The sequence below is a fragment of the Protopterus annectens genome, chromosome 8.part1 (genome assembly GCF_019279795.1).
Source record: "Protopterus annectens isolate FY-2018-M chromosome 8.part1, PAN1.0, whole genome shotgun sequence".
Classification (NCBI taxonomy): Eukaryota; Metazoa; Chordata; order Ceratodontiformes; family Protopteridae; genus Protopterus; species Protopterus annectens.
In genome coordinates this window covers 305,645,202-305,668,185 of record NC_056742.1, presented here as the reverse complement: position 1 = coordinate 305,668,185, position 22,984 = coordinate 305,645,202, and the positions used below count along the sequence as shown (strand labels likewise).

Below are 22,984 nucleotides of genomic sequence, written 5' to 3'. Positions count from 1 at the left end.
CCAGATGGGGGTTTGTTTGAGTGGATATGGACAGGAACTGGTGATAGATGATTTCCAGCTGAAAGGAGGAAAGGGAGAAAAACAAAACCGATACATTACAACGTCTGAAACAATTGTAAAAAAATATGCCTGTTAATAAAAGTATAACATTTTTTAAAATATTGTCATGAGGAGATCAATTACTTTACAGGAAAAATAAAAAAGGGTAATTAAAAGACATCTTAACATCAATGGAAAATAACACTTCATAAACAGACAGCATTAGAAAAAGATTAGTTTAATAATTTAAAATTGCAAAAGAATCTGAACCAGACTGAAAAAGTCCAAACTGGTTCTTTCAAACAACAGAAAAAATTACCAGCATAAAATATTTGCAGCAAATGCATACTACTGCCGTTGTGACTGTTACAATGTTGCATAACAGTTGGATGAACCTGTATGTTGCACAGCCAAAAATCTGCTCACCTTTCAAAATTTAACACCCAGTATGGCTTCGCATGCAAGTGCAAAACAAATATTAAAAACATAGCTAGGTTACCATGAAGTTCTAAATCAGTATAGAGACTGCAATCCATGCTTTTCAGAACATAGCAAGTCCAATTTCAAGTAATGGAGCCGGAGTCTCTGCAGATGCACATATAATAGCTGTATTAAGAACGCTTAAAGGAAAGTTACTTGAAAAAAAAGTGCAGTAAATATAACTGTACAAAAGAGGACATGATCATTGTATAAGGGCCACATATTAAATAAACTTTACGTTGGTATTTGTACACTGCAGATTTCGGTCTCCATCATATCAGGAATTGGAGGATTATGGTAGTGCTTTAGAATTCAAAACTTTTCACAAGGTATGAAATAACATGCTTTACTGGATGAAGACAAGGTACAACATGAAGCAGTTTGTAAAACAGGAAAACATGTTTTTCAGATTAACAATCTTATCCCCTGACAAAATGCTCTGAATGAACTTGAAATACATGATTTTTTCTGCCAACTATCGTCTCCACTGATAAAAGATAAGCATGTTTGAAAGACCAGCAGGGATGGCTGCATACACATTAACAGTGAAACTTGCTTTTCATGTATTTTACATGCCTTATGGTTACTAAAATGCAGTGAATGCACAACTCAAATAACAGGAAATGCTCGTTACCCATAAAGCTTGTCTTCAGCAAAAGTTCAGTCTGATCTATATTCTAGCTGTAAACAACCATAAAAAGTACACACAACAAAGTAAAACTTATAAAATGCAATAAAACTTTCAAATCTACTAATTTACAGGCAATGAATTTGCTACATTGCAATAAGAAAAATAACACCTTGCAAATTTCTAAGCCTGCCTCACATAACACTGGCAGATACTGGCAAGGAACTTCTACTCCTCCTCAAGGATCGAAGAGCCCACTGTATGTCAACTGCTGGCAGATGTGCAGTAACTGCAACCCTTGCAGATAAACTTGTTACTGTTATGCTGTGCCACTCATTTCAGTGCAGAATGCATACGTATGCAAAATATGAATGGAGCAGCTCTCTGGAAAGAGTTACATTCAGAGCTCAAATTCTCTTTTTAGGATGCATCAACACAGCACTTTCAGAAGACATGTGATCTTTTATCTTTGTGAGTTTTAGAAGCTGCAATTTGTCAGTGGTAATAGACACTCTAAGTATCACCATCACATACTTCCTGACCAAGAAATACCAAACTTAAACCCCTTGCTTTATAGAGATGGTTATGCCAAGGTTTTAATAAAGTTCATTTCACGAGACTCGTATGGGGTGTGATAATGACTACAGTTAAAATGCAACATGAACAACCCTCCAAACCTAGATAAATGTTCTAAATGCCAGAAAACTCTTATTTTGCAAGCAGATCTTGACAACTTTTATTAATAAGAGCTGATCTTGCATCATTTATAATTTAAAAGCCACTCAGATGATGGCTTAATAAATGATTGCATACTTCATTTAAAAAGCATCTGAATTCTAATCTGGGCTGCCATTCTCACAGTTAAAATATTTAAAAACTGCAATGTCCACACTGTCTTTCATACAAACTGTAAAATTAGTTTCTGGGTATTTCTGAAGGGGATGAGTCCAGTTAAAATGTTTTGTTTGTGGAGAACTCTTCCTTCTTTGTCTTGGCAGCATTTTCTAGGATTTTTTTCTTCCATTCTTCATAATCCACTTTCAGTTCCGATTCAGCTGCTGCCTTCAGCTGTTTACTCACCGGTGCATCATCTTAACACACAAATAAAAAGACGCATTACAATACAGGCAAGCATCAGGCAAACTGAAACAAACTCAGAATTAGCCGTGGTCTTTTATTGCTGCAGAATATTATTTCACATTTGTAGTTCTTAGCACTGCTCCTCGTACAATGGCATTTTACCTATAGTAGGATCAGGCTTTGATACGGTTAGGTTGCAAGTTATGACTCATATCCAGGCATTCTTTTCGGATGAGGACATGAACACAGACTGATGTTATGGATCAATAGCAACTGCCAAAGAACTTTGATCTGAGCTTTAGTAAGACTATGATGTCAAATCAGCACCCCTCCCCCACCCTTTCTGGCTTGGATCACTGGAGGAACTGATAGATGCCTAATCTGCTACTATCAGTCCCAAGCTACAAGGAGGAAAAACATAAGCATCATTTAGTAGTGAGTAGTAATAACCAAAATGGGTTGATGTGGTGTTTATACCTCTCATCTGTCCAGATTTTTGCGGAATGTCCAATTAAAGTCAGGAAAATAAGGACAGACATTTCAGTTTCTGACTTCACACTCCTCAGAAAATTATTGCCAATACAAAACCTTTTGTTCTAGCAACTTTAAGTTTATAAGAGCAATATTTAAAATGTGTCTCTATTTTCAGGCCATTATCCCACCGTTATTTATAGTTTTGTCCAGATTTCTAAGAAGTTGAGCGATATGGTGGTGTTAGATATTCCAAAATGGAGCAAATAAAATAGTTCAAACTGAAGCTTTTAAATCAAACTCATTTGATATCCACATATCACACTGAAGCAAAGTTTAGAAAATACAGAAAATTAGGATAGTGCTCAAGACACGACAGGCTTATTATGTGCTTGAGACATGGATGCCAAAAAAATACACCTCAAGAGTAAACTTTGTGTTCTTGCCATGGATTCCAAAATTAACCCCTCAAACAGGCCATGATCAATGAAGAAATCATAATTCTGTGTAGTGCATGGAGCTTTATCTGCTCCGCATTACACCAGATACAGTGAAAAAGAAAGAAAAAGAGAAAGAATAGGAAAAAGAAGCGTTTTACCAATTTTTAAAGCCAGTAAAGCCATTTTGTGCTGCAAACATACAGCAGCATACCTATCAACTTGCTTGGGTTAAGAATGTTGACAATTCCAAAAATAATGGGGGTGGGGGAGGCACATATCAGAGACAATTTTTAAACTATTGCTTTAATTCTCCTAAAAATGTTAATAGAACAGGTTTTGTATATTTCCTGGACGATAAATATGAAACGTTAATGTCTGGCATAATTGTCTATAATCCTCAGTGATTTACCAGAAAATCAAAAATTTTATGAGGGACAAGGCAAAACCAGGGACACCTGAGAGATATGGACAGCAGACAGAAACAAAAGTGCTCCTCTGTAGAACTAATAGCTCTAAAAGCTGTTCAACACTTAATTTTGCCACACTTTCTCTTTGCAAGTCTGGCAGATGAAATTCTAACAGCATTTCAAAGCTACTCTACCTTCTACCACTATTCTTTGCCAGCTGGCCCTGTCTGCTCTTAATTCCTAGCATAAGACTCAATCTTAATAGCACTTGCGGTGCTAAACAAGCTTTTGTTAAGCACCTCTAAGCTTTGTTAAAATCGGATCTGGTGCTAGGGAAGCAGTTCTTTTCCTCGATTTCAGAACATAATTTTGTCATTCACTGCTATTACATACTGTTTGAGCAGTAAGCATTCCATGACAAATTGATTGCTAGTTCAGTTCATACAACATAAGTATTAATATTTTAATTTGTATAAAGCTAGTGAGTTTGAAAACGTTTTAAAAAGGAAATTTACGTATAACTGACAAATTCTCAGTACTTACAAGTCACATGCAACAGTCATTTTGCAGGAGGAAGAATTCAGACCAGTTGTTTTTACTACGTATACATAAAGTACTTTGTAAACATTTGTCTACAACTAAATGGATTTTATAATCTCGGTTTCATGTTCTGATACACATATGGCAAGCATTAACTGTGCAAGCAGGTGCTGCTATGGTTATAAATACATTTTTTTACCTGAAAGTATAACAATACAAAAACCACTTTTGACCCAGAACGGAACCACTTCCTCTAACGTGTATATCGGTGAAAGGATGACAAAAACATTTAACTTCCAAGTGCTTGAATCATACCAAAGTTTTGGTAAGGATGACAGAAAGTAAAGAACCTTGCAACAATCTATGTAAAGGGTGCACATTTTCCAACACAGTTCTGTTAATATCTGTGCCAGCATACAGGGAGATAAAGGAGGGTATTTGTCCAAAAGAAAATTGGCAGAATGCAAGTAACCCTTAAGAGCTTTAAGCTGAGCTGCTGACCATCATCATCTTGTAGTCTTTTATTTAAATTCCTTCCATTTTACTTTCATACGGCCTAAGCAAGAGGCAAGTCATACATTACAGCAGTGTGTGTGCCTCCAGGCATTTCTGCAGTTACCTCCTACTGTGCCTCTAGATATAAAATATTGCTTGTTCATATTTACATTAATAATTCCAAAATCATGCTACATACAAGGTATCAAAATATTTCATCCTGAAGCACACATGATGGCAAACAATTGTATTGATATCTGACCTCTGACAATGAGTATTTGTTAGAAATGTAAGGTGATAACTTATTTATTTTTTTTTCAAGGCTTAAGACACACCCACTGGAAATTAAAGGTACACTCTCAAACGAGCTGTATTGGAGGGAATGAGATAGTACTCGCATTTCTACGTATTCAATTTACGTGCTTAAAATAAATAAAAAATTGCCCTGACTTCCAGACGTTGACTCAAGATAGGAAACATGACATTTTAATATTGTGGACAGCTGTGCAACAGCATAATGATAAAACAGCAGCATCAGAACTGCTGTTAGTTTAGGCTTAAACACAGTCATCTTTGGTTCAAATGCGGACATTACATTCAGACTTAAAATGACTGGGTTGCTTCAGATGCAGAGTAAATGCTACTATAAACATGTCTTTTGTCATCACATTTATGGCAAATGATGGCCCAAGAAAATTATCTACTGCCCCAGAAATTACAAAAAGTAACAGTCAAATTCAATGCAAAATGAGTTCCCCAAAAGGTACTCTAATGTTTAAACCTGACTGGAAACATTAGTGGATTAGAGGCATTGGATCAACATGTGCAGTAAGTTTATCCAAAGTTTAACATTAAATTGGATAAAACAAATAAGGAAAAGGACCACAACACAAAATTTGCTTACAGCACTTTCTTAAAATGTAAATTGCGAGTTCAGTAAGGATACTGTGGGAAAAGTCCCAATAAATGTAAGCAGGGACTCCTTATATTTTATATTAAATAAATGTATGCTTACACATATATTTCTCCTTAAACCCAGTGTGACTAAATAGCCCTCAAAGGAGGAGCTTAAATCTATAATTTATAGAGATACAGACTTCATAAAGTGATGAACTGTTGATCTTAAATGGAGTAGGAATTAAAGCTAGGGAGAGAGACAAAGGAAATAAGACACAAGAAGCAGGAAAGTACAGTTGTGTACACTTACCATAAATGTAGATGTTCGAGTGTATTCACTGTTGCAGTCCTCACATATGGGTTATCTGGCTCCCGGTAGCCCTCAGTCAGCCCAAACACCAGAGTCCTTGGTATATGACGTCGGCTGCTGCTGGTTGTAAAACTGATATCAGTACGTCAGGTATAATGGGAGGCAGCTGATGCAATTTCCTCAGTTTTTGTTGCCTTAACTGTCAGGAGCCCCCAAAAGAAGGCTAATCCAGGAATGGTAGCACCCTGGACACGTCATACAAAAAATAAAATTCCATAGTCTGTGCCTTAGGAAAAAAGTGGGAATGGATGGTGGGAAACCAGGACTGAAACAGTGAATACACTCGAACATCTACATTTATGGTATGTGTACACGACTGTACTATGTTCTTCATGTTTCAGTGTTGCAGTCCTCACATATGGGTTGATTCCCAAAGCCCAGTAAGAAGACAAGGGGGGAGAAAGGATCACAGATTAAGGGCTGGTAAGGATTCCCTGCAAATCTGCAGAGGCAAAACCAGCCCTGGATTTAGAAAACAAAGGTAGATTGTAATGCTTTGTGAAAGTATGGACAGAAGACCAAGTAGCTGCTTCTAGAATGTCCTTAGTAGGCACACCTCTCAGAAAAGCTGCAGAGGTAAAGGCTGCTCTAGTAGAATGGGTCCTAATACCCTGAGGGGGAACCTTCCCATGCTGCAGGTTCCAAAAGTGAATACAACGAGCAAGCCATTTGGAGATGGTTTGTTTTGAAATAACTTTTCCATGAGCCCCAGGAACAAAACTAGCCAATAACTGTTCAGATTTTCGAAAGGATTTAATCCTAAGTAAAATCTCAGCTGTCTATGCACATCAAGAGAGTGCAGAATCCTTTCCCCTTTATTTTGGGGATTGTTGAAAAATGTAGGCAGGTGAATAGACTGGTTAGGGGTTAAACTGGAAACTACCTTAGGCATAAAGGAGGGATTGGTTCTCAGAGAAACCCGATCGGAGTGAAAAATAATGAAAGGTTCTACTGCCATTAAGGCTTGCAGCTCAAATACCCTTCTAGCTGAAGTAATAGCTAAAAGGAAAGCAGTCTTCCAGGATAGAAACTTCAAATCTGCAGAGGTAACTGGTTCAAAGGGAGGCAGAGTAAGTTTTTCCAGGACAAAATGAAGATCCCAAGCAGGAGTAGGTGCTCCTCTGGGAGGTCTAACATTACTAGCTCCCCTCAGGAACTGCTTCATCCAGGGGTGAGAAAAAATGGGTTGCTCAAAAGAACAATGAGCCGAAATTGTTGAAGCGTGAATTTTGATTGAAGAAAAGTAAAGTCCAACATTAAGCAAACCTGCTAGGTAGTCAAGAATGAGCGAAAGAGAAGGATGAGAAGAGTCTTCTCCTTTAGCCAGCATCCAAGAGCAAATTCTCTTCCATTTATCTGCTTAGGATTTTCTTGTGCTAGGCCTCCTGGCCTCATGAAGAACTTCAACCACCTGTTGGGACAGATTTAAGGTATTAGCCAGGCAGTTAAATGCAGAGTTTGAAGATGAGGATGAAGGAAATTTCCCCCTCCCTGAACCAACAGATCTGGTACCAGGGGAAGATGCCAAGGCTGAGCCTGGGAAAGGCTGCGAAGGAGGGGATACCAACTCTGCCTGGGCCAATCTGGAGCTATCAGAACAGCCTTTGGTTTTTCGTCCTTTATCTTTAGCAGCACTCTGGGAAGAAGAGGCAGAGGAGGGAATGCATAAACTGGGAGATGTGCCCATGGGAAGGACAACGCATCCACCCTCCAAGCTTTGTTGTGAAACTCCCTGGTGCAGAAGGTTGGAAGGAGATAATTGGTGTGAGAGGAGAAAAGATCCACTTGTGGGGTGCCCCAATGATGAGTGATGCAATGGAAAATGCCCCTGTTCAGTTGCCACTCGTGAGGATCCAGAACATGCCTGCTCAAATGATCTGCCAAGGAGTTTAGCCTCCCTGGAAGATAGTGGGCTATTAGATGTATGCCCATGGATGCTGCTATGGACCATAGTCTCATGCTTTGTCTGCACAAGGGGTAATAGTGAGTCCCCCCTTGCTTGTTGATGTACCACATGACTGTGGTATTGTCTGCCCTGATTAGCAGAGTCCTAGGGTAGAGTAGGTTCTTGAAAGCCAGCAAGGCCTGCTGCACTGCCATCAATTCTTTAAGTTTATGTGCAGATGAATCTGCTGGGTGCTCCAAGTCCCTTGTATGCCCCTGCCCTCCAGTTGAGCCCCCCATGCAACATCTGAGGCATCTGTGGTGAGTCTGGCTGGCAGGCGGTGGGCGGAAAGGCAGACCCTTGTTCTGAGAACAGGCTGTCACCCACCAGAGGAACTCCATTTGTAGACAGGAAATCAGGGGAAGAATCAAGTCCAAGTCCTGTGTGTGTTGACACCAAAGATTCTTGAGGTACCATTGAAGTTCTCATATTCAGCCTTGCATATGGGATCATCAAAATACACAAAGCCATGAACCCCAGTGCTTGCAGGAATTGCCTTGCAGACAGCTGGGTTATGCTTGCCAAGTTCATGAAGTAAGCGGAAAGATCTTGCTTCTGTTGAGGGAGGAATACCATCTAAGTAGCTGTATTCAGAATCGCTCCCAGGAAAATAATCTCCCTTGAAGGAACCAACTGACTTCTTTTTGTTGAGAGTGTAAACCAAAGAGGTGAGAATGTTCTTCACGAAATCCAAATCCTTTTCTAGTTGTTCTGGGGAGTTTGCTTAAATGAGACAGTCATCCAGGTAAGGATAAATTTGAATGTTTCTCTGCCTGCAAAAAGCAATGGCTGGAGCCAGGCACTTCGTAAAAACTCTGGGAGCAGTAGATAAGCCAAAGGGCAATGCAGAGAACTGAAAGTGTTGCTCCCCAGCCCTGAAGCGAAGGAACTGCCTGCAACTCCCCCTTATTGGTATGTGCAGATAATCCTCCTTGAGATCTAAAGTTACCAGCCTTGAATCCTTGCCCAGCATTGATAGTAATTGTTGAAGGGTGAGCATCTTGAATTTGGGAATCACCAGAAAACTGTTTAGAATGGACAGATTCAGAATAGGGCACTAGGTGCCCCCTTTCTCGGATACCAGAAAAAGCCTTGAATAAAAACCTAGGCTTGCCTGATTTGCAGGAACTGGCTCTATAGTCTATGGCTATAACTATGGCTCATAGTCAGTAGAGAAGAAATTTGAGTTTCTACCTCTGCCTTGAGAGTTTTGGGTATGTCTGGGTACCCTTGTAAAACAGGGAAGTTGTGAAAATAAAACTGGTAACCTTGGTTTACTATACTGAGCACCCATTTGTTATCTGTGATGGTAGAACATATCTCTGTGAACCTGGCTAACCTTCCCCCCAAAGGAAACCCAGGGTCCGCAGAGGGAAGCACAAGAAGGACTGAGTCATTGAGAATACTTGCTTTGGGAAGCTGGCTTAGAGCTGCCTGATTTAACAGAAAAATGCCATTGTTTAGCCCTTTGAGGGGCAGAAGCCTGCCCTCTGGAAGATCTGAAACCTCTAGGCCTAGAGCGACCCTGCTTGCCAGGATCAGGGAAAGAACAATTCTTGGAAGGATAATGCCTACTAAACCGAGGTAGCCGAACCTGAAGGAAATCTTTTACAACTTGCATAGATTTCGCCTTATCCTCCAACTTTTTAAGTACCTCCTCAGCCTTATTTCCAAAAAGACTGTCCTTGTGCAAAGGAACATCCAGCAATTTAGACTTAATTGGTTCAGAAAGAGGCTGTTCCCTGAGCCAAGCATGCCTTCTAATAACGGAATCAGTGGCTGCTGCTCTGCAGGAAGCCTCCAAAGTGTCAAAACATCAATGAAGTGAATGCTTATTAACTAAAGTGGCAGAATTCAGTAAGTCTTGTAAATCTTTGTTTTCTGTCATGGAAAGAATATCTCCAAGTTTAGCCTTAATAGCCACCAATGTATGCTGCTAATACTTAAGCATGTGAAAAAGACAATTCACGGATCTAATGGCAAGAGTTGCAGACGTATAGACTTTTTTACCCCACCTGTCCACGTACCTAGATTCCTTATAAGAAGGCACAGGGTTTCTAGCAATAGTAGCCTTAACACCCTTGGGGCCTTGAGAAATAATTGCTGGATCAGCAGTAGGGTTTCTAAAAAGGAATTGATGAGATTCAGGAATCCTGTAATATCTATCCAGTTTTCTGGGGGCGGGTGGAAAAGAATTAGGAGTTAAAGAATTTTCCATGAAAACATCATCCACAACTTCCAAAACTGAAGTTATAGCCAGAGGCTTATGCTGTGGCAAATCTAAAAATTCCCCGATTCTTTTCTTAGACTGTGGAAAATCCTGACATTCCCATTTAAAATGCTCCCTAAGAGTATTCAAAGTATTCCCAAAGGAAAAATCTTTTGGAGGGGAGGCAGAAGGGATAGAGTCCTCAGCATCAGAATCCTCAAAGCCAGGAAAAAAGTTGAGAATTTCCTTCTTCACCAGCTGACATACTGGAAATCTCAGACAAAACATCAGGAGATAATTCCCTAGCTCTCTTTGAAGGGGGGGGGGGGGTGAGAGTCCCTAATCAGGGAAAGAAGATCACCAGCCATCTTTACCAAGTGGGATTGAGGAACAGGAGGGGAGGCCGACACCTGTTTTTGAGTAGGTTTGTGGCTGGAAGGTTTACTAGCAATTCGGAGGGACTTGGGAGGCCTAGAACTGCAGAAGTCTGAGCTAAGGTAGTCAGTCTGGGTCTAGTCTCATGTTGAAAAGAAGAGGTGTCAGAAGCCGGTGCCTGCAAAGCAGCTCCGGACCCATCTGAGGCGGCGACAGGCGGAGGGTCTGAAGATGAAATAGTAGCCTGCGGCATGGAGGACTCTGTAAAGGTCTCGGCAGAAGCTTGAGGCTGAAAATCTGCAGACTGCAGGGGCTGCGAAAGCGCCTCACTGACTACCGCTGTGCTGACAACCAATTTCACCGGTGCGTTGTCTGTGGATTTAACCCTAGGCCTGTCGCAGTCCTTGTCTTTGCTTTTCCTGGGAATATTCAAATTCGGGAGACCAGAAGATACCATATCGATGAACTTAGGCCAGACTCTGAAATGCTTATACAACATCTTAGCTCTACGGCGTATGGTACGTGGGTTAAAGGAAGCACATAGATCGCAGTTAGGGATGTCGTGATCAAGGCCCAAACAAGTTATACAATAGGAATGGAAATCATGGTGTGGAATCTGTTTTCCACAGGCAAGACAGTTATTAACCCTATCTGACACTCGTTAAAGCAAGAAAAGAGGATCCCCAATGGGGTACCTATCTGAAGGCGTCTTCAACTTGGTAGTCGGAAAGCAAAACGAAGGTAAACGGCAGACCAGCAGTAGTGCGAATTGCATCTGCTTCGGGCTCTGCGGCAAGAAAGACTGAGGAAATTGTGTCGGCTGCCTCCCTTTTTACCTGATGTACTGACATCAGTTTTACAACAGGCGGCAGCCGACGTCATATACCAAGGACTCTGGTACTCAAGCCGACTGACAGCTACCGGGAGCCGGATAACCAATATGTGAGGACTGCAACAGTGAAACATGAAGAACATCAGCAGCACCATTTAAAGCAAGAAGACAAAGGATGACACAGAGTACTGAAAGGGAAGACAGAACAAGACTGCTAAACTACTTAAGAAAAAACCCTTTATAAGGGAAGTAAAAATTAACAGAGAGAACTACTTCAGAGAGGGTGCGAATATAGAGAAGAACAATGAAAAACTAGGAATCTTAAGCAAATTGTATTCAGTGTTCTGGAAATAAGTGACAAGAGTTAGACAATCTAATCTTCAGCTACTGTCTACACAGGACAGCTGAGAAGTCTTAATGGAATAAAGGTTCTGAAAGAGCTTCAGGTAACTGGACAATGTGGTGAGCACAATGCGATTCACCCAAGATGTTTTAGATAAGTAACTGGGGAATTAATTATTCTACACACTCCTCTTTCCTAAACATTAACATGTGAGGCTATATAGTACCTGGAGAAGTGTTAATAAAATTTATGAGTGGCATAAAACAGACTCAAGGAATTGCAGACCTTCCAGTTTGACATAATTCTTAGTAAAATTCTGAAATAATTCTGAAGGAATGGACTGTTGCCCACAAGTCAGTAGGACAAAAGACCCAAAGCAACCTGGTTCACAGTAGGAAATTACTTCAGACACACAATAAAGGCTGTTATTTGATTGGCTGATCAAATCAAACCAAGAGGAGGCTGTGGACATTCACACAGCATTTGGCATACAGTAAATGCCAGGACAGAAAAATTCTTGCTAGATGACAGGACACAGATCTTACAAAACTTATACATTTAAAATAAAGTGCATTATTAAAGAACCAAAGCATTTGGAATAGGATTAACACTAATATCTTTATATACTGCCAGCAGTGAATCTGAAAACAGAGGTGAGCTTCTGACCGTAGCTTGATATGCAACAGGGTCATTACACAGAGGGTGTGTGCAGACAGGAAAAATCGTCAGAAAAGTACTGAATGCAAAGTAGCCCAGCCACCAGAGCAACATGGCAGGGGAGTTGTACGCAGTCATTGGGAAAGCAGTAGTAGTAATAAAAAAGTAGAACAGGATCCTTTGCTGGACACATCAAATTAATTGTGTGTGTGTGTGTGTGTGTGTGTGTGTGTGTGTGTGTGTGTGTGTGTGTGTGTGTGTGTGTGTGTGTGTCTGAAATAATTCCTTTCATGTAAAGACATCACACAGTAAAATCAAAAATCAGCTTAAAGTGTATATAACATGATGTAACAGAATAAAATCATAGATTGAGGCAAAACTAATTTAACATACAAGCACAAGACAATAAATAAAAGCACACAGAAGAAACACATACTTAGTTGTGCATTTAGTTCAAGGTTTAAGTGTCTGACACGAAGCACTGTGTACAAAAAAGTAAAACAAATGGGCATGAGCTGCCCCAGGTAAGGCAAATCTGCACTGATATGTTGCAAAATTGCTCAGTTAATAAGTTAAAAGACTGAGGAATAACAATGAAAGTAATTAAAGAGAGAGTTGAAAAAAGTTGGGTCTTTACACATTTAAGTACTTTGAAAAGTTCCCTAACGTTATGTCAGAGACCTGCTGAAAATGTCAACTTAAAGAATTAATAATCTGCTGTATTTCAGTCCTTAACTTTACTCAGTAAGGAAAAAAATCCAGAGCTGAATTTACATTAAAAAAAGTGATCTTGATTTTTCCATGTAACTACCTCAACAGGCAAGAAATGGTGCAAATGGCTAAGGCAATTTTTAACCTTGATCAATTTTATCAGAAAAAAAATCAAATAAAAAAAATCTTAATGCATACTAATATTCAGAACCTGCAGATTGGAGAGTACAGGAAAATTATGACTGCTCCTGAACGGACATGTGGGGAAGGAGCTGTGCATCAATCTTCCATATCTGCAGAGTATGGTGTGCTCCCAAGAAACCACAGCACAGCAGAAATCCAGTCTTCAAATCACGATCAAGAACCAACACAGCATCTTTTGGTACAACAAAATTCTTTATCATGATGAAACTCTATAATATAATATTGCATTTATTATTCTGTAGATGAGGGTGTATTACACTGCTTTTCACCCAGTAACTCAAAGGCTAAATGCATGTTTATCCCAAAGGGGGATTCTTCCAATTTCATTCTTTAACCAGAAACAGACACAAGTTAGCTTGGGGCCCCAAAACCACGTTCACATGAGGAATCTGACAGCTTGGGGTCTGAAAGACTGACACCAATTGTGAGGAATGAGGTTGGGACATTTCCAGACTACAATGAAGGTGGGGGACACGAGCTGGATTTGTGCTACTGCCTTAATTTTGAAATCTCCTTATGCAAAGTGGAAAAGGTCTAATGGTGATGAATGGACTGGTAAAAGTACTGGTACTGGTACTGACTTATGTACTCAGGAAGCACTTGCTGATACAGGTGACAGTCCAATCACTGTTTTGAAGGCCACTGGAGTTTCACGGTAACACCATAAATATCTATGCTGAGGGTTCTCTTCTCCTTGAAGACACTGTCATTTTCACCAGAAAGTCATACTAAACGCATCAGATTCCTTAGGCAGAACTAGACTCATAAAGTACCATTGTTAATAAAGGGGACTTCTTAGCTTCAACATTGCAATGTTCTACTGTCTTTTAATGAAGTTACACTTTTCGCTCATAGGGAAACCTCCAAATGTTAGTGCCACCATTTGCACCAGAAGGGGAAAGAACCATAGCTGCCTTTTTTACCTCTTTCTCCCCTGTTTTTGTGAAGTTTTGCTCTGTACGCCTTCAAATTATATGACAGAGGTAATGTTCACAATTACTAATACCATAAGAATAACATGCAACATTACAATTAGAAATAAAGCCTCTAGATACTAACACAAATGCATGAAATCCTTAGTATCTTTTACCTCATCCAAGAGGTCTTCCCCCATAATTATCATCTATTTCACTCAACACTGGCAAAGCACCAATTATATTTAAATTTTTTTTTCCATTTACCATCATATGTGGCAGCCAGACAGCTAACATCCCAAAGTGTTTTTTGCAACTTAATTTTGCCATAGCCAGTGTGATATGCCTTACACTAGAAAGCTCACAAAAGCCGGGCAAGCCTGTGCAAGTGTTAGTGACACAAAAGTGGATCACGGAGAAAAGTGAGTAGCAACAACAAACATTTTCAAAACTCTACTTAATTTTAAATATGCCAAGAAAAACATTTGAGCATCTCAAATTAAAACAAATGACAAGTCAATGGAAAAGAAAAAATGACAATGTCTCCACAGACAGTCTAAGAAGCCAGTTGCTCACAGCACTGCCATTTTGAGTAAACATAATGTATCTTTGCCTTGTAACATTGTGAGGACAAAAATGGCAATATAAAGAACTGTTAACAACTTTGAGTCTTATTACATCAGGAATAAGCTGTCACTCTCCTGGTCTGTCAAATTTTCCAAAAAGAAAACTCTCATGGACATTTCCCTTTTCTTATTTTTCTCAAGGACAGAGTGACTTTCAGTGCTAATCCAGCCTTCGTGCCAGAGTAGTGAAGCAGGCTGCTCCATCTTCTCACTTTCTTTCCCAATCCACAAAATGGGAGGAGTGCATCTTGCTTTCTCTGGACATTCACAAGCAACTCAGATTTTATCTGGACAAAATTAAAGCCTTCAGAAAGACTGATCAGCTGTTTATAACCTTTATGGACCCCTACGTTGGGCCAGCCAGTCTCCAAACAAGCTATTTCAGCTTGGATTTCTAAGGCTGACCGTTTCTGCTACTTGCACTAATAAGACCCTGCCTCCCTGCCTAAAGCACATTCCTCTAGGGCTGTGGCTTTCAAAAGAGCATTTCACAAAGGCATAGACTCTAGGTGTATCTTAATGACTGCCACTCTCTCCTCTGTTCCCACTTTTATCAAGCACTATAAAATTGATGCTTTCTCCAGGTCTGGCACGAAGGCTGGATTAGCACTGAAAGTCACTCTGTCCTTGAGAAAAATAAGAAAAGGGAAATGTCCATGAGAGTTTGCAACTCAAACTTTCCTAGTGGAGGTGAAAGCCAACAGAGGGATAGTTTTCCAACTACAGAATTCGAGAAAAACAGAAGATGCTGGTTCAAAAGGCATCAGTATAAGCTTTTCTTAAGATCCCATGCATGAAATACAGGTTTCCTTGGTAGGTTAAGATTGTGTTCTTGTAAAAAAAAAAAAAAGTTGTTCTTCTGGTATTTAAGCCCTAACTTTGATAGGGTTTCTGTCTATACACACTGAGCAGAGTGGATAAGAGTTGTTGCCCGCAGCTGTCAGCTGAGATATATACAAGTATCCTGTTTTTTTCGATTATTTATACAGATTATTGTTTTTAACAATTAATATATAGCACTTTTATTGTCTGCTTTTTAGTCTTAGAGTGTATTTTATTGCTATTAACTAATCTGCACAAGTAACTGATTTGTCTGCAGTTAAAAGCATTCTGTATCTTTACAAATCTTTATCTGTTTGTGGCTTTCTCTAGTGCTACTGGCTGTAGGCTATTGCCCCACCCTCCCACCCAGCTGGTGTCTTGCTCTTATACTTGGTGGCTTTGCAGTTGCCCGCCACTACTGTAAATCTGATCTGTGACACTCCTCCCAGTCTAGTGTCATTAGCTCATTCGACCTAGTAGAGAAAGAACATTTGATAAGGCCTTCTGTTTCTCCTTTTTCCCTTTCAAAAAAAAAAAAAACTTTTTTTTTTTGCCTGAACATCCTTGTGTTCTGACTGTGCTTCTCAAACATTTTGGAAATATAGAGTATATTTCAGAGCATTTATTATAACTGTAATTGCCTTAATATTGCTACAACTCAAGTGCTCTAGGTTGCACTGCATCTGAAGTGTTTGTGCGTTTTAGCTGCTTTTCTGTATATATTAGACTTCTCTGTTTCTTTAACTAAATAAGCTCTGCAAAGTTGTTTTATTGCATTCCTTCCTGTATTTCTGAGGGTTTTTTGCACTTTTAAAGTTTGTTTTTGCTTAGTTTAACTGGTAGGCTACACACTCAAGTGCGCTAGCCGAATTAAAGCATTTACTGTGTTTCTGTACCTAATTTCTGCTGTTTGTTGCAAAAAAGAAAAAAAAAATTTCCTTGTTTCCTGTCTTTCCTAACCTAGAGTAGTCCAAATACAGGCTTTGCTGTATTCTGGACTTTTGGAAAGTTCCTGTGTTGCCCATTTCCTTTCTTGGATAATGGGAGGCTTCTTTGTTCACCAGTGGCAGTGGGGAGCTTGGAGCAACCTATCTATCCCTGGAGGAGTGTTCCCAGCACAAGAATCTGGTAGTCTATTGGCCGTTTTGGGCCAATTTCTAGCTCTTTCAAGTCCTCCTGTATAAAACCCGCTTTAGCGTGGCTTTGCGCGATTTTGCTCATAGCGCAGCATCGGGCAGTGCCGCTTAATTGGGTTCAAACCATTCTCAGCTCCACAAAGTCTGCTCTTCACTTTTTCCCTTAGAACTGATCTAGTTCTCATAATGAACACCCTATTCCCACTCTAAAGCCTGGCACTTGCTCACTAAAGCAATTATATAAGTCAGCACAAAAAAAATTAAAAAGCACTACACCCTCACAAACTCCCCCTGAGTACTTTGTTCCCCATTGGCCCTTTTTTTCAATTATAAAGGAATTCCCAATACTATACTAGCATGTCCAAAGGTCAGTTGTCAATCTCCTCTCTGGTCCAGCTGGTGAATCTGAGAATCTTGAGGCAATGTTAACTACCTCACGTACACAGACAACCCTCTCCTCCTCCCAACAAATTCCAACACATGTGAGAGATGCAACCATATAGCCAAACTGGAGGCTAAGCTCTCTCAACTCAGTACTGGCGTAACCAGTCAGGAGGAGAAGGAAACCACACTCACTATAATTCCAGTCTCACATAGACCTACCTCGACAGCAAATCAAACAGATAAACACACAAAAACATACTCGGAGGCTCTAAATAAAAATTTGCATAAGCAGCAGAGACCTCCAAAGCAGACACCCAAGCAACCGCTACCCCAAAACAAAACATGTGCAACACATAGCTCACAAAGCCAGTGTGACGAACAGTCACAGCCCTTAAGGCTAAACAACACACCTGATACACTTGTAATAGGTGACTCTATTGTCAGGCACACTGACGTCCTGCTCACCAGGCTGAACAAGGAGAAGGTCACGGTGAGCTGCCTGTCGGGCGCTAGGATCCGCCACATAACATAAGCACTCAGGTCACTCCAAGGCAAGTACAAATATGACTCAGTCATTGTCCATGCTGGTGTGAATGACCGGAGACGTACCTCCCTGGACTGCATGAAAAGAGACAGAGGAGCTCGCTGAGCATGTACCCAGGCTGGTATGACCTTGACCTTGAGTAGCATCTTACCCTCACCAAGAATGATGCCACAATATGAAGACAAGATGATCAATTTCGACAATTGGCTTAAGTATTGGTGTCATTCAAAGGGGATCCAATGCCTGTCTGCCTGGGATGACATGCTCGACAAGCCACGATGTTTCGCTAGGGACGGCTTGCACCTGTCACCCCTGGGCTTTCGGATATTGGTAAAGGCTCTTGCCACCCCCATAGTGCCTTTTTTAGGCAAGGCTCAAAAGACAAACCCACCTCCATAGGTATAACAAGGGATAAGAAACTAAGAGTAATGCTACTCAACGCCAGAAGTCTAAACCTCAAGATGCACGCACTTGAAACTGTCCTTAGCATGGAGAACATCGATATCTGTGCAGTAACAGAAACCTGGTTCAAGGCTCCCAAGAGCACCCCAGCACTAACAGGTTATACCTCATACCATGTTTTTCGGCCCCAAAACTTGGACCGAACCACAAAAGGAGGGGGAGTATCAATATTCGTCAAAGATACCCACACCTCCAGGTTGGTGGCACAGCACGAAGCATCAGAGACTATCCATGTGCAACTAACAGTGGGTAAAACTGCCTTCCAGTTTATAGCCTGCTACAGAGCACCCTCCCAAATCCAGGAACCCCACTCGGCCTTCCTGAGAACACTGGAAAATATGAAGGTCTCTCCAAACACCATTATATTGGGTGACTTCAACTACCCTAACATAGACTGGGAGCATTACTCTAGCTCCAACACCCTAGCCTGAAGGTTCCTAGAATTTATAAACTCAAATGCTATGGAACAACTTGTTGCCACTCCCACAAGAGGGGAAAACATACTGGACCTGATCATCACTAACATGGGGACTCTATGCTCCAGACCAGAAGTGTATCCCTCACTGGTAAGATCAGACCATAAACTAATCTCACTAGATATTCACATAGCCCCTGCCCAGAAAACCACAGTGAAAAACTTCTCTAAAGCAAATTTCACACTCCTGAAAACCGAGGTGGAATCCTTCAAAGCCCCCAGGCCTGTGGGAAATATGGCCCAGACCGCAGAATCCTTTATAAACGCATTCTATGAACACCTTCAGGAATGCATGGATCATGCAATCCCAAATAAAACCAAGACCCAATTCTCCAAAGTTAGGCATCCTGTCTGGTGGACCCCAGCCATAAACAAACTATACAATAGAAGGAGGAAGCTACTACATGATAGAGCAAAATCCCAAAAAGGGAAGGCATCTCTGATCAGTATTAGCTAAAAACTACGGGCACTCATACAATCATCTAAGGCCAGCTTCGAGAGAAAAATTACACAGGACACTAAGGATAATCAACAAGGCTTTCTTTAGTTACGTTAGGAACCTGGGTGGGAATTCCCAGATATGCTCAGAATTACTCCAAAATGACAAAAAATACACCGAACCCACAGACATTGCCAACATCCTAGCTGACAGGTTCAGCGCAAACTTCTCCCCCCCTTCCCCACCAAAAGGGCAAATATCTATCCCAGCAGAGTGCTGCCCCCCTGACATCTCAGATGCTCAGGTAAGAGCCGCCCTCTCTAAAGCAAAAAACACAGCATCAATGGGACCAGACGGTGTCCCGGGCTGCGTCCTAGATGAACTCCAAGAAGAACTAACCCCAAACATAAAACTACTGTTCAATCTCAGCCTTACTACAGGATATGTACCCAAAGAGTGGCGTACAGCAACAGTGGTCCCCCTCTCCACAAAGGTGGTGCCTCAACAGATCCTGGAAACTATCGCCCCATAAGCCTGACTAGCTTGGTCTGCAAAGCTATGGAAAGGATCATCATGGACCTCATAAATAAAGATACTGGGGACCTACAGACACTGGATCCTACCCAGTTTGGCTTTGTTAAGGGCAGATCCTGCCTCTTAAACCTGGTTGATTTCTTTGAAGCAGTCACCAAGGCCATTGGGAAGGTGGTCCACACAGCCTACCTGGACCTTGCAAAAGCCTTCGATACAATACCCCACTCGGGCATTATAGATAAGCTCACCAGCTTAAATATAAACCCCTATGTCACTAGACGGGTTGCAAACTGGCTCAAGGACAGAACCCACATGGTTAGAATTGCTGGAGCCATGTCAGACTCCAAACCAGTTACAAGTGGCGTCCCACAAGGCTCAGTCCTGGGACCTCTCTTGTTCGGTATATATTTCTCGGAGGTACAGGCTAACACAGAAGGACTGTGGCTGACCAAGTTCGCAGATGAGTGCAAACTGGGCGCCATAATCGACTCTCCAGCCGACACAAGCATCCTACAAAAGGGCCTCATAGAAACAGACAACTGGTGCCAGAGCCATGGCCTCAAGCTAAACACCAAAAAGTGTATAGTCATCCCCTTTGGCAAAAACAAAGTGCCCACAAATTACCACATAGGTGGTAATCCATTAACTACGGAAGAAGTAATTAGGGACCTGGGGACCCAGGTTGATAGCAATCTCTCATTTGACAACCACGTGGCCAAAGTGGTTAGAAAAACATTTTATATAGCCCACCTAATCATGAAGGGATTCACATCTAGATCAGGGGAGGTCATCGTGCCTCTTTACTCATCCCTCATCAGGCCCATAATTGAGTACAATGCCCCTTTTGGGATGTACCTTACCAGACACCTGCAGCAACTGGAAAGACCCCAAAAGTACCTCACCAAGAGGATCAAAGGGCTCAAACAGATGCCATATGTTGCCCATTTAAAGAAACTCCAGCTCTACTCAGTGGCATACCGCCTGCTCAGAGGCGATCTGTGCCCGACGTATAAAGCCATGTCCAACCCGGAATTAATGGACATGCTGCACCTCAGAAAATTCAAATCCCATCGAGCTATGCACTCGAGAGACTTGAACCTAAGCAGCTAAATAAATAGGACATGCTGGAGGGACAGATTCATAATCCAGAGGCTCCCTTCACTCTGGAATAAAATCCCAGTCCAGGTTAGGCACAGTCCCTCATTGACTCTCTTCAAGAGGAATCTTGATGAGTGGATGGGAGATCGTAGGTTTACCCCAGGTATCACTTCTGTGTCACTGTTAGACAGAGGCACAGTATACTAACCTCAAAAAAGGGCATAGCAAAATTAATTTAAAAATGGGTGGCGAAAGCCAAACACACTCTGGCTAGGCTTATAAATGCCCTAGGGCACATAGCCTAGTATGAACCTATGAACTTATAATCTATAAAAATCAAGCATGTGGGTGTAATGAATTTCAGCTGGGAGCCAATAATTTGCTCTTGCCAAGGGTGCAAAGTACAGCTGAATAAGAAGTTGAGCAGGAGTCACTGCTCACAAGTGATTGCTACCTGGACCACACAGGAGTAAATTTAATCCTCTTTTTGTTTTTTACCTGTACAGCTCAGGACTGACAAAAGGGGAAATGCCAAAAGAAATAAGGTCTCACTGATTTTCCAAGGTAGAAGGACTGAAAACAAGGCTCTAAATTCTCGCCCTCACACAACTCTGAATTTATCACAAAAATTCATTTTACCTTCAATATGTATTACACTTACTCATATGTTTTCTTTTCTAGAATCAAATTCCAAATGAGGGATGCTGCCTTAGACATCAGCAAAGACCTTGTTCCTTCCTTGTTTAGGAAGCAGCCATGTTTGTCAGAATGGTTGAGAAATAGTTTGTATGCAATCAGTGCAAGTTTGATTGTCCTGAATTCCAAGAGTGCACACAGAACAATTACTGATGCCAGATGCTCTGGTCTAAGAAATAAGCTTCTCACCACTCAAGAAGTGGCCATGGTAACTCCCTGCTCAGACTTCACAGAGTGGAAAGTCAGGCCTATTTGTTTATTGAAGGCAAAGCCATTACCCTTGCATTCTTCCAGTCTTCTATAACCTGTATCACCACTATATCCAGAAAGACTTGTGACCACTGAAATCCAAGACATGCCTGCAGGTATCTATTCCAGCTTTGCAAATGATAATGTTGTTACAATCTCTTTCCCATAATGCATACAAATGCAAAATTTGGAACACCGGCAATACAACCAAGCGGGACCATGCAACAGAGGCAGCCAGTGATACAACCGAGCATGAACATGCAACAGAGGCAGCTGGTGATACAACTGAGCGGGACCGTGCAACAGAGGAAGCCGACAATACAACCGAGCGTGACTGTGCAACAAAGGCAGCCAGGCGATACAACCGAGCGGGATTGTGCAACAGAGGCAGCTGGCGATTCAACCGAGTGAGACTGTGCAAAAGAGGCAGCCGGCGAGGCAACCAAGCAGGACCATGCAGAGGCAGTTGGCGATACAACCGAGCAGGACTGTGCAAACAATGGCAGCCAGCGATGCAACCAAGCAGGACCATGCAACAGAGGCAGCCGGTGATACAACTGAGTGTGAACATGCAACAGAGGCAGCCGGCGATGCAACCGAGCGGGACCGTGCAACAGAGGCAGCCGGCGATACAACCTAGTGGGACTGTGCAACAGAGGAAGCCAACAATACAACTGAGCGGGACTGTGCAACAGAAGCAGCTGGTAATACAACCGAGTGGGATTGTGCAACAGAGTCAGCCGGCGAGGCAACCGAGCAGGACCATGCAGAGGCAGCTGGTGATACAACCGAGCGGGACTGGGCAAACAATGGCAGCCAGCGATGCAACCAAGCAGTACCATGCAACAGAGGCAGCCGGCGATGCATCTGAGTGGGACCATGCAACAAAGGCAGCTGGCGATGCAACAGAGGCAGCCGGTGAAGCAACCGAGCAGGACCGTGCAACAGAAGCAGACGGTTGATGCAACTGAGTGGGACTGTGCAAGAGAAGCAGCCAGTGATGCAACCGAGCGGGACTGTGCAACAGAGGCAGTTGGCGATACAACTGAGTGGGACAGTGCAACAGAGGCACCGGGGATACAATAGAGTGGGACTGTGCAACAGAGGCACTGCCAATACAACAGAGTGGTACTATTTCAAGCTGCAAATCTCTTGGGGATGGCTGTCACAGTTATGGATACAGAAATCCTGCAAATTGTGTGCAGCCGCTTAACACTTTGTGAATATCCTTGGACCACCGAGAGTGTGTGCGTGTGGCGGGGGGGAATGAAGGGCTCAGAACTGATTATGACTGCTTTTATTTATTTTATTTATTTATTTATTTTACATTTGTTGACCGGGCTAGTCTAGCTGGATATATTTCCATTTTCAGTAGAGGCCCGGGGAGAAAAGCTCCACACAGATATACAAAGTATAAAATATTGTTACATGGTAAAAAAGGAATACAAAACAAAATAAAAATAAAAACAGGTAGATTTACAT

General features: G+C 41.7%; 1 protein-coding gene across 1 annotated transcript in view; it reads right to left on the bottom strand.

Annotated features, from left to right (window-relative positions):
* Positions 1–261: 261 nt before the first annotated feature.
* The window catches only part of ORC6 (origin recognition complex subunit 6), a 221,875-nt gene continuing 199,152 nt past the window's right edge, over positions 262–22,984 (bottom strand). Inside the window, exon 7 of the mRNA XM_044081893.1 lies at positions 262–2,238. Within this exon, the coding sequence (XP_043937828.1) occupies positions 2,099–2,238 (140 nt within the window). The 3' untranslated portion in view covers positions 262–2,098. The remainder of the gene's footprint in view (positions 2,239–22,984) is intronic.